Source organism: Protopterus annectens, chromosome 3.part1 (assembly GCF_019279795.1).
Source record: "Protopterus annectens isolate FY-2018-M chromosome 3.part1, PAN1.0, whole genome shotgun sequence".
Classification (NCBI taxonomy): Eukaryota; Metazoa; Chordata; order Ceratodontiformes; family Protopteridae; genus Protopterus; species Protopterus annectens.
In genome coordinates this window covers 1771059495-1771072437 of record NC_056732.1, presented here as the reverse complement: position 1 = coordinate 1771072437, position 12943 = coordinate 1771059495, and the positions used below count along the sequence as shown (strand labels likewise).

At 42.9% G+C, this 12943-nt stretch overlaps 1 protein-coding gene across 1 annotated transcript in view; it reads left to right on the top strand.

Moving 5' to 3' along the window:
* The window catches only part of LOC122797857 (vomeronasal type-2 receptor 26-like), a 162140-nt gene extending 149261 nt beyond the window's left edge, over window positions 1-12879 (top strand). Inside the window, exon 3 of the mRNA XM_044066379.1 lies at window positions 11981-12879. Coding sequence (XP_043922314.1) covers window positions 11981-12879 — 899 coding nt within the window. The remainder of the gene's footprint in view (window positions 1-11980) is intronic.
* Window positions 12880-12943: the final 64 nt, after the last annotated feature.

The window sequence follows — 12943 nt, the reverse complement described above, 5'->3', positions numbered from 1 at the left end:
TACTGGGTGACATCAACTACCCAAACAGACTGTGAACATTACTCAAGCCACAATACCCAAGCTCTAGGGTTCCCATAGTTCAGAAACTCTTTAGCTATGGAATAGGTAGTCAACATTCCCACAAGAGGGGCAAATATACTGGACCTGATCATCACAAACATGAGTACAAAATGCTCACCACTTGAAGTATATCCCTCATTGTTGCAATCGAACCATATACTAATCACACTGGAGTACTGGATCCCCCACATATGCAAACCTCAAACACATCGATGTGTGTGTGAGAAATGCCCCTATTAGCAACTGTGACAGTACACTACAGGATGCAGATTCCCCTTTTGAAACACTGATGATGTCAGCACTCTATAACTATAGTACCTGAATTAAAGTTCTCCAGTAATTTGTGTAGCACGCTCTGCTAATGCGTCTTTCTCCAGTATCATAACATAATTAGGCAGGGGTTTGAATCCTGCAAAGGGAATGTATGAGTGGGGTTTGTGTGTGTGCATAATGCTGTGAGGGAAAAGTGCCTCTTGCCAACTGGGAGAACACGCTACAGGGTGCACATCCCTCTTCCTAAACACAGATGATGTCAGCACCCTCTAAGTACAGCATTAGAAAGGATTGCTCCCACTAATGCAAATAGCACACTCTGCTAATGTGTCTGTCTCTAGTGTCATAAAACTGTTAGGTAGGGGTTTGAATCTTGCAAATGGAAAGTATGTGTTTTAGTGTGGGTGGGGTTAGTGTGTGTGCACAATGCTGGGGGTGGGATGTGGCTTTTGCCAAATGGGGCTATGCACTGCAGGGTGCACATTTCCCTAAACAAACAGTGATGTTGACAGCACCCTATACAAACAACATGACAACAGACAACTGCCAGTACTCAGTATAGTGCTACATGCTACTGTAACACGCACATGTACCAGAATATACCTAGATAGTGTTTTGAAGCCTGAATGTGGCAAGTGTGTGGATGTGGGATGTTTCTGTGTGTGCAATTCCGTATGGAAAACATGTTTGATGTGGCAATCAGGGTACCACAGTACCTGATGCACATTACACCTTTAAACTAATGAGGTTGCCTGCACCCTGTGAGTACAGGTAGAGAGGAGGAAATTGGTAGTAATCCACATAGTGTACTTTTCAAATGTGTACCTGTCATGTATCGACAGCTACTCATGTAGGGTAATAAATAATGGAAATGGCAGGTGAGCGTGTGCATGTGTGGGGTAGCAGGGTGTGTGTAAATGCATGTGTGACAGAACAGATACATATAGCTGAATCTACATAACAGCACATGATGCACATTCCCATAGTCAATGGTAGCATGTGATGGTGTGCAGCTGGTACACTTTGGTAAGTAGTATGGGTGCAGATAACAATTCAGGACATTCATACAGTTACTGCAGCAGGAATGCTGGGATATACACACAATCATAGTGGAACAGTGAACAGTTACCAACATGTTACTACTTATACACATTTATGTAGTCACCCTGTGCATCAGCAACGTGTTTACCTTTTCCTGCACTGATGTTGTAGTATGCAGGAGGTGGCACAGTGTCATCATATGCACAGGGTGTGGGTTAGGTATGCCCAAGCCAGCCACTGGTACCACCAATTGACATGTGTGTGTATGTGTGTTTGTGAGGGGCAGCAGTACAGGGTGGACCAGTGTTGGTGCAGTGTGTGTATGTATGTGTTTGCCCTAGGTGTTACATTTCTGCATGTGTGTAAGCACGCACACAGTCCCACATAATGGGTGCCATGTACAGGGTTTTGTGGACAGCCACAGACTGCACCTGTCAGGTCATCCAGATCAGTGTCTGTGGGCATGGACACGGTACCTGTGCCTGGCAGGGGTGCTACGGACCGTATCCGGTACTAACCCAGACTGGGTACTGTCATCGGAAGTGGGGGTGTGTTGACTGGACACAGTTCCCTGTTGGGACTGTCCAGAGCCACGTGCACGTGGTCTCCTGGGGCGTCTTGATGACAGCACTGACCCAGCATTGCTGGGGCTGGTGCTGGCACTTGAGGTGCGTGAGTGGGCCTGTTGTCGTCCGTGGCCACTGCCAGCTGGTGCTGTTGCCGGCATACAGCCACGTCGATGTCGCAAACGCACACCATCGCCCTGGCCCATGGACATCTGGTTGTGGAGCAGCTGTTGTATGTCCCCACAACGTCTGTCAACGACATCTGTGAAGTTACGAATAGCATTCGCAATGTCACGTATGCCGTCTGTCATGGCTGTGCGACATGCTCTTAGCTCCCTCAGACCCTGTCTGGTGTACCTTTCCATACACGCCTGTGCCTGCATAACAGTCCGAAACATAGTGGAGGTTGACATACCTCCTTGGGCACGTTGGCCAGAGGCAGTACGGCCACGGGTGCCCCCATGAGAACCCATGGGCGACTGTCTGCGTGGTACCATTGGAGGACCCTGCTCAGGGCTGCTTTGTGGGGATGCATGTACCACAGGTACCACATTACCCTGATCTATGCCCAATGCATACTGTCCATCACCTAGGGACAATGGTGACAAAGGATGTAACGGCAGGATGACTGTGCACATTGAAGGGGTTGACAGCTGTGTACTGTCAATTGTCTGACCAATGGCGGACCCAGGCACACCTTCCTGCACCATTATAGACATTTCATCATCATCAGTACCTGGGGCACAAGATTCAGGTTCCCTGCTGCAGGTCACCAGAGCAGCACCAGAACCTATAGGAGGAAAACAGGGAACCCTGATCTATGCCCAATGCATACTGTCCATCACCTAGGGACAATGGTGACAAAGGATGTAACGGCAGGATGACTGTGCGCATTGAAGGGGTTGACAGCTGTGTACTGTCAATTTGTTGACCAATGGCGGACCCAGAGACACCATCCTGCACCATTATAGACATTTCATCATCATCAGTACCTGGGGCACAAGATTCAGGTTCCCTGCTGTAGGTCACCAGAGCAGCACCAGAACCTACGGGAGGAAAACAGGGAACACAGATTACAGTCTCAACACATATTTGACAGTGATGCACTTCAATACTAATGCACACATTCAGAAATGGACACATGCACTCATGGACACACACACACATGCACACATGGGCACATGCACACTTGCACACATGCACACCCCACAGTACACACACACATCAGTACTGAGTTACACTACTCTTACTAGTGTTAACCTGGGTATTGCAGGTATTATTAAACACACTCACCAGCATGTATACTACAGAGTTACACTACTCTTACTAGTATTATAGTTTTTCAGGTAATGTTAAACACACTCACCAGCATGTATGGCCTGCCTCATTGCTAGATGGGAGGGACCTGGAAATATGAAGAAAGTAATGTCAGTGGGCACAAGTGTGCCATTTGTTTTGCATATGATACAGTACAGTAGTACACTAGTTCCCTTATACACATCAGCTGCTCATAATGTCAGTATCACACATGCACAATTACATATCATGATGACAGATACATACCACGTGCACACCTTATGCATGCATGAAGTAACAGTGTACAGAACAGTCATATGTACATACAAGGAGTTAACTCTAATCTCACCCTTACCTCTCTTCAAACAACAAATCAAACTGTACTTCCAAAACCACTGGCTTTGTTCTTGTAGTACTCCAGGCTAACTTCCCTCTCCCCACCCTCTCTTTACCTTTAACTCCTCATTGTGTGTAAAAACTAGCTTCTACCCTGTTTCTTTTCCCTTGCTGTCCTTCTATGCTCTGACCTACTTCTCCCATCTCTCCCACCTCCTCTTGACTGTCTTCCTTCTTTTCCTCTCTTCTTGACTCCTGCCTCTTCCCTATTATTTTATCTTTCATACTCCTTCTACTTCTCTACCCTTCTGAGCTTTAACTGTTATCTATATGGCTTTTGCCTTATTGCATAACCTTTATGTTTTAGGTAAAATTGCTTTGAAACCGACAGAACATTGTGTATGAGTTTAAACTGTTTGAGTTCCTTAAATGTATGTTGATTTTATTAACAAGTTGATTTATATTTCTATTATTTTGTATGTCTTTATTAACAACTTGTCTGTCTGCCTTTATTATGTTATGTGTGGAGCTTTTCTCCCCGGGCCTCTACTGAAAATGGACATATATCCAGCTAGACTAGCCCGGTCAACAAATGTAAAATAAATAACAAAAAATAAATAACTATGACATCTTACCTGCACGCTCGGTGTCTTGCTGCTGTGTGGATCCAACCTCCATCATGATGCACGTCTGATGCTGTTGTTGTTCTGGGGCTGGATCCACAACACTTAGCAGTAGCCCCTCCTGTCTGGTGAGGGGGGGATGTGTGGCCACCCCCCCACCTGTGGCAACCTGTTGCCTGCGGATATCTGCAGCATGCTGGCGGACATTTCTAATCAAATCACTGCAGTGATGTCTTACCTGCTCATATGTCCTATCATGCATGCCAACATCATTTATCCTGCTGACAAGGTTTTGCCACAGTGCAGACCTCTCCTGCTGATTCTGGGTGGTGCGTGAAAACAGGATGTCATAGTCACGCACCAGGCTCTGGTGGATCACTTCGTCCTCTGCAGCAGAGTAGGCGGGGTTCCTTTTCGGAGACATATTCCCCTGGAAAAGTACACAAACAGGTTATCAGCAGAGTATGTCAGCAATATATGGTACACATTCTATACAGGGAGTATTAAATTGTACTTATTACTGCTTGGTTGTAACTTTATTAAAGTGTAGCTATCATTCTAAGTCTTTTGGATTAAGCACTTGGCCTTCAGACCAGTTGTTTTACATTAGGGAGGTTTGTGGCAAGCACTGTGGTGGCAGGACACATAGCTTTCATCCTTCTAAGTTGGGAACTGCTGATTGAGAGCCCAGTGTCCAAGTGTATTAGTTCTGGTATAAGCAGTTGGCCTTCAGGCCAGTTATTTAACATTAACAAGGTTTGTGGTCTGCACTCTTGTGTGAGAATAGGCTGTACTCTGCCATTCATAGCTGGGAACTTCTGGTTTCAGGTTTATAGTGCCTGCATATTTGAACTGTATCTTACTGACATTGGTACACCTTGTTTGCTGTAGCATACACTACATCCAAGCCTCCTGAATCTAGCTTTGTTTATATGCTTGTTATTTGTTAGCTTGTTATTTCACTGGTACGCTACTTCCACATAATACACAGCTTCTCAGCACTTCTGTGAATCACTACTGATATCTGCATTGCTTACTGTACGTATTTCCTTGTTACACTTGACAGAAAGTGACTGCTTGTCATTTTTGCATTTACTTAATTGTAACACATTGCACTTAAGTTACCTGGCACTTGCTCACTGAAGCTATTATATCAGTCAGCAGTAGAAATTAATATCAGTACACCCTCACTCCCCACTGGACCTTGTTTTCAATTATTACGGAATTCACAATAGTATTCTAGCATGTCCAAAGGTCAGTTGTCAATCTCCTCTCCAGTCCAGCTGGTGAGTGTGGTAATCCAGAGGCAATGTTATAATAGCCGCATGTACACAGACAACCCCCTCCTCCTAACAACAAATTCAAACACATGTGAGTGATGCAACCATATACCAGACTGGAGGCTAGGCTCTCTCTACTCAATACTGCCATAACCAGTCAGGTGGAGAAGGAAACCACATTCACTACAATTCCAGTCTCACATAGACCTACCACAACAGCAAAACAAACACATAATCACACAAAAACACTCGGAGGCTCAGAATAAAGATCTGCCTAAGCAGCAGAGACCTCCAAAGCAGACACCCAAGCAACCACTACCACAAAAACAAACACGTGCAACACATATCTCACAAAGCCAATGTGCTGAACACTCACAGCCCTTAACAGTAAACAACACACCTCATACACTTGTAATAGGTGCCTCTATCATCAGGCACACTGACATCACGTTCACCAGGCTTAACGAGGAGAGGGTCACAGTGTGCAGCCTGTCGGGCACTACGACCCGCCACATAACACAAACACTCAAGTAACTCCAAGGCAAGTACAAGTATGACTCACTCATTGTCCATGCTGGTGTGAATGACCTGACACATACCTCCCTGGACTACATGACATGAGACAGAAAGGAGCTCTCTGAGCATGTAGCCCAAGACAGTATGACCCTGACCTTGAGTAGCATCTTACCCTCACCAAGAATGATGCCACAATATCAAGGCAAGATGATCACTTTCAACAATTGACTGAAGTACTGGTGTCATTCACAGGTGAGCCAATGCCTGTCAGCTTGGGAAGATATGCTGTACAAGCCACAATGCTTTGCTAGGGACAGCTTGCACCTGTCACCCCTGGGCTTTTGGATTTTGGCAAAGGCTCTTGCTACACCCATAGTGCCTTTATTAGGCAAGGCTCATAAGGCAAACCCACATCCATACATATCACAAAGGATGAGGAACTAAGAGTAATGCTACTCAACACCAGAAGTCTAGACCACAAGATACATGCACTCAAAACTCTACTTAGCATTATGGACATCGATATCTGTGCAGTAACAGAAACCTGTTTCAGGTTTCCCAGGAGCACACCAGCACTACCAAGTTATACCTGTTACCATTCTTGTCGGCCCCAACACTTGGACCAAACAACAAAAGGAGGGGGAGTATCAATATTCATCGAAGATTCTCACACCTCCACATTGGTGGCAAAGTACCACATAGGTGTTAAGCCATTGAGTACAGAAGAAGTAATTGGGGACCTGGGGAACAAACTTGATAGCAATCTGTCATTTGTCAACCACGTGGCCAAAGTGGATTGAAAGACATGTTATATAGCCCAGCTAATCATGAAGGGATTCACATGTACAGCAGGGGAGGTCATTGTGCCTCTTTACTCATCCATCATCAGGCCTATAATTGAGTACAATGCCCCTTTTGGGATGTACCTAACCAGACACCTACAGCAACTGGAAAAAACCCAACAGTACCTCATCAGGAGGATCAAAGGGCTCAAACAGATGCCATATGCTGCCCAGTTAAAGAAAATCCAGCTAGACTCAGTGGCATACTGCCTGTTCAGAGGCACTCTGTGCCTGCCATATACAGCCATGTCCAACCCAGAAGTAATGGACATGCTGCACCTCAGGAAATCAAACTCCCATACAGCCACACACTCAGGAGACCTGAACCTTATCACTGACAGAAATAGGACATGCTGGAGGGACATATTCCTAACCCAGAGGCTCCCTTCACTCTGTAATGAACTCACAGTACAGGTTAGACAGAGTCCCTCATTGACTCTCTTCCATAGAAATCTGGATGAGTGGATGGAGATCATAGTTGTACCCCGGGTATCACGTCTATGTCACTGTTAGACAGAGGCACAGTATACTAACCTCGGAAAAGGGCATAGCAACATAACCTTTGATTGGGTAGCAAAAGACAAACACATTCTACTAGGCTTATCAATGCCCTAGGGCAAATACCCTAGTATGAACCTATGAACCTATGTGTACTGCTATAGTACTTCTCCCATATGTTGCATGTGTGTGTGTTGTGGGGGATGCACAGGTAATGGCCAGATATTTCTGCACAGGCAACACGTCTGAAACACTCTGGGTGTTCATCCCTACATACTGTATGTGTGTTGCCATCCAACCCTGTGATGTGGACACACATTACTCAGCCTGGATATACATATCCCAACAACACCACAAGCACAGTACACTACCTTGCTATGTATGTATGTAATTACACAGTTGTTCACTAGTTAGGACTGTGATGCTATCCATGCAGCCCACTGGGCCAGTGGAAGCCACAACACACACTGCTGGCCCCTTTGCAAAAGCTTACCACAGACATCCCACATAGTGCATGTAATGTGCACACACATATCTAACCCAGACAGTATGCACACCACTTATTTATACTGTCCAGTGGACTACAGATACAGGCACATTGTATAACAATAGCAGGAGGCTACTGCAGCACAGGGCAGATTCACATGAAGGCAAGGCATCTGTAGTCAGCAGTGGTAAGATGCTTCACATTCACCAAATGCACAGATATTGGCAACATTGTTGCAGACAGTTTAGGTGCAGGTATCCCCCCCCATTCTCCTACACAAGTGGAATTAGTTATCACAGATGACTGTAACCTCCCTATCATCTCACATGTCCAGGTGAGGGCCACCCTCAACATTGCAGAACACACAGCATCACTGTCACAAAATGGTATCCCTGGATGTGTGATATGTTCACCCCTAGAGGACATAGCACCACATTACAGACGGATATTAAACCCTGGCCATACTACAGGATATGTACCTGAACAGTGCCATACATACACAGTGGTCCCACACCAATGAGGAGGAACCTCTACTGACCCTGGGAACTACTGCATCATATGCATAACTGGCCTTGTGTTCTAAGCTATGGAAGTTTTAAGTATGGACGACATGTACAGCAATATTACATATGTATATATATCAGGACTATGTACACACAACCTATCTCATGGACATACCTATAGATAGTGACCTATGATACATTTGGAGGTTTCACAGTAAACACAGTATTAACCTGCTACTTTGCATTACCTGTGTTTGTGTCAGCTGTTGCTGTGTCAGTGGTGCTACTTGCTGTTTGCTGCTGCTGCTGGTTTTGTTGCTGGCTGTCTTTATTTCTTTTTTTTTTCTCTCTCTGTCTCTCTCTCTCTTTCTCTGTCGGTTTTGTGCAATGAATGTATTGCATGTGTGGAGTGTGAGTACTGGATGCTTTTGTAGGTATCTGCATAGGTCCATGTGATGGCCTCTGCACCAATTGTAAGGCAGCATTTGCTAATTGCATGCAGCCAGGTCTGTACTGATTGCATGTCTCACTGTGATTTCAGGACAGTGCTATAAAAGGGTATGTGAGATAGGCGTTGCCCTTTCAGATTGTAAGGGCGTGGACCATGCTGGTATGCTGTCGACAGTGTTCTGTGAGTGTGAAGGTTAGTACATCTCTCATGCTTCATGCTTTGTTGTAAATTCAGGTTGCTGCATTTCTCTCACCTGTTCCCTGTAGTGAGTGTGTATGCATACTGACACCTACAACTATATTTCATATGTATTGATATATATATATATATATATATATATATATATATATATATATATATGTGTACATATACATACTTTCATATATGTACATTAGCTGACATTATTGGGTGCAAGCTAACAATTAGCAGGGCTGTTTCTGTTAACACTAAACTAGTATGGGAATCCAGTAACTGGGACAGTAAAAGTCTGCCTGACATGCTTTGGGTAGTACACATCCTATATTGCCTTTATCTTCATTCCTACTATCACATGTTCTACTTATTTTAGCACTATATTCCTGTATGAGAGTCATGGCTTACTGGTAGGTCATACAGACTAGTGTTACAATGGTCTTGTGGTAGGGCCTACTAGTATGCTTATATTTTGCTTTCAAATTGAGTACAGGGCCTATCAATCAAAGTGCTGGAGGCACCTTTAAGCAGTTAAAGGGGTTAGTAGGTCTCACAGGAGTCAGGCTGTGTTGCAGATTCTGGTTGCTGCATTTATCTTCACTGTTTCCTGTAGTGAGTGTGTATGGATACTGACACCTACCACTATATTTCATATGTATTAATATATATATATATATATATATATATATATATATATATATATATATATATGTATGTGAACATATACATACCTTCATATATGTACATTACCTTACATTATTATGTACAAGCTAACAATTAGCAGGGCTGTTTCTGTTAACACTAAACTAGTATGGGGATCCAGTAATTCGGGCATTAAAAATCTACCTGACATGCTTTGGGTAGTACACATCCTATATTGCCTTTATATTGATTCCTGCTATTACATGTTATATTTATTTTAGCACTATATTCGTGTATGAGAGTCATGGCTTAGTGGTAGGTCATACAGACTAGTGTTACAGAGGTCCTGGGTTCGAGACTGACAGTGGGAATTTATTTTTCTTTCAAAATGAGTACAGGACCTGTCAATCAAAAGTGCCAAAGGCACTTTTAAGCACTTAAAACCAGGTCTGCGCTCGTTTGCGCGGAGCTAACGCATGCGCACCGGCGGTTAGCTTGTGGGCGCGGCACGCACCTCCGCGCAAACGGTGTGCGCTGGGTTAAACCTTAATTGGCTAGTAACACACATGTTCAGCTAAGCACAGCTAGTTGCACACAGTTTGAGCCTGTTAAACCAGTGCTTAGCTACGGGCAAGCAATTTGCAGCCTTTGAAACACTACTCAGCTACGGGCACTCTGTCTCACAGCAGCTTAGCTATCACTACATTTCTAAATAATTTTTTTATTGTATTACTTGAAATATATGCTCCATTTCATTCCATTTTAAAAAAAGGAAATACTTTTACATTTGTACAGTACTGTCAGGGGCCTTTTTAGTGCTTATTTACAAAAAAAAAAAAAAAGGTTGTTGCGTGGGCTTGAACCTTGCCTGCCTGCTCTTAAGCCGACAACTCTACCACTATGCTATTACTTCTTGGCTTACTTTGCATATTTAGTTCTTATATCCTTTTCCACTGATTGCTAACTGCAGTTGTGCTAGTAGCACACCCGCGCACACGAGCGGACACAGTAGCAAACATTTACGGGGTTTAAAAAAAATAAAACAGTTTTTATTTTCATTTTATAACATCTGTTCACTTTTTACATTGCTGGTCTGTGGGGGCATGTGTTGTGTAGTGTGTTTATTCACATTTCCATGGCCTCTTTCGTGGCTGTTTACTTTCAGCCATTCTAGACTTCCAGGGCCGTGTCCGCTTGCAGGGCTTAGCCTATGGACACGCCCCCTACTGTCTTACACGGACCGTGTAAGAGTTACGGTGTGATTCAGCATGCCTCATGCACCTCATGCATATGCATGACATGCTGACATCACACCGTTTAACTGCAGCCTCCGTGTAAGAGTTCTAACTCTTACACGGAGGCTTCCTGAATCCTGCCCATACAGTACTCATTAACTAACAAATGGTTGCAGTCACATGTTATAAAACATCCAACAAAACTACAGTTTCATCTGAAATGTTTACATTTCAAAACAGATTTAATTGACACAGTTTCATTTAAGCTGGGTCAATGGTCAGCTCTAAAAAAGGAACTCTACCTGTACTCTTCCCTCTCAGTTAAAGAAACAATGTCACCCCCTCTAATATTTTTTAAGAACAGTTAATACTGCAAAGGGGATGATTAAATAAATAATTTATTCTATGTCAATATGTGGACTGTGATAGCGAACACTTAGAATATATAGCGCTATGTGAGGAATGTCCTGCCTTCTATATTGGTAAAACTAACAGAAAATTAAAAGAAAGGATATGTCAACATCTATCAGATATTAGGAGAGGAGTAGGCACCAATGCTGTATACAAGCATTCTTGGGACAAGGGTGTTGCCCATAGATTTAAGTTTGCAGTGTTAACTGTTCTTAAATAAAATATTATAAGGGCTGACATTGTTTCTTTAACTGAGAGGCACGAGTACATGTCGATTTCCTTTTTAGAGCAGACCACACCCCTGGTTTAAATTAAGCCATGTGAATTACTTCTGTTTTGAAATGCAAACATTTTAGATGAAATTGCTGTACTTTTATTATATGTTTTTTAACATGTGACTGTGACCATTCATTATTTAATGAGTACTGTATGTGAAAGAAACCTTTTAATGCCTGATGATGCAGTGGTATGGTGTGAAAACTTCCTTTGTTTTTATTACACTCTGGGAATTTATCTGAGTCACTGGTCATCTTATTATCATGGGATGTTATACATTAACAACTAATTAATGAAAACACTGTGATTTTAATTTTTGCATTCTACCTTGCAATTATTTTAAGTAGAAATTATATGTACAGAAAATAGATATTTAACACAGCATCTTGCACAGTTATTCTGAACTTTCTCCATGTTAATTTGCCATATTTGATGAACATTTTGTTTTTCAGATGCTAGTGAGTGCATAAAATGCCCTGAAGATCTCTGGTCAGATGAGAAACGAGAGAAGTGCATTAATAAAGCCATTGATTTCCTCTCCTTTGAAGACTCATTGGGTTCATCTTTGACAGTCATATCAATTGCATCTTCCTTCATCACCGTATCCGTTCTTGTTATCTTTGTTAAGTTCTGTGACACTCCAATCGTTAGAGCCAACAACCAAGAACTCAGCTATGTTATCCTAGTCTCTCTCACCCTGTGCTTTCTTTGTTCCCTTATATTCATTGGCCATCCAAGGAAAATTACCTGCCTCCTTCGACAGACTGCCTTTGGTGTTATATTTTCTATTTGCATTTCCTCTGTCCTGGCAAAGACTGTTATTGTTGTTGTTGCCTTTAACGCTACTAAGCCATCCAGTAAGTTGAAAAGGTGGGTGGGATCAAGATGGCTACCCAGCTCAATTGTTGTATTTAGTTCCCTGATGCAGGTTATTATATGTGTAACCTGGCTGCGTACCACTTCTCCATTCCCACAGAATAATATGAACTCTGAACCTGGAAAAATAATAATTGAGTGCCATGAAGGTTCTACCATCATGTTCTACTGCATGCTGGGTTACTTGGGATTCTTAGCCAGCACTTGTTTTATTGTTGCATTCTTTGCAAGAAATTTACCTGACAGGTTTAATGAAACTAAATACATAACATTCAGCATGCTTGTGTTTATTACTGTATGGCTGTCATTTATTCCTGCCTACCTGAGCACCAAAGGAAAGAATATGGTTGCTGTAGAAATATTTACCATCCTTTCTTCTAGCATGGCCTTGCTCGTTTGTATTTTCATTCCCAAATGTTATATTATTTTATTTAAACCAGAACAGAACGCTAGAGGAAAGGTAACAGTGAAGTAAAATTACATTCCTTAACTGATGCAAATTGTGTTGCTTTTGAAGTATGTTATTTTAACTTGAATTT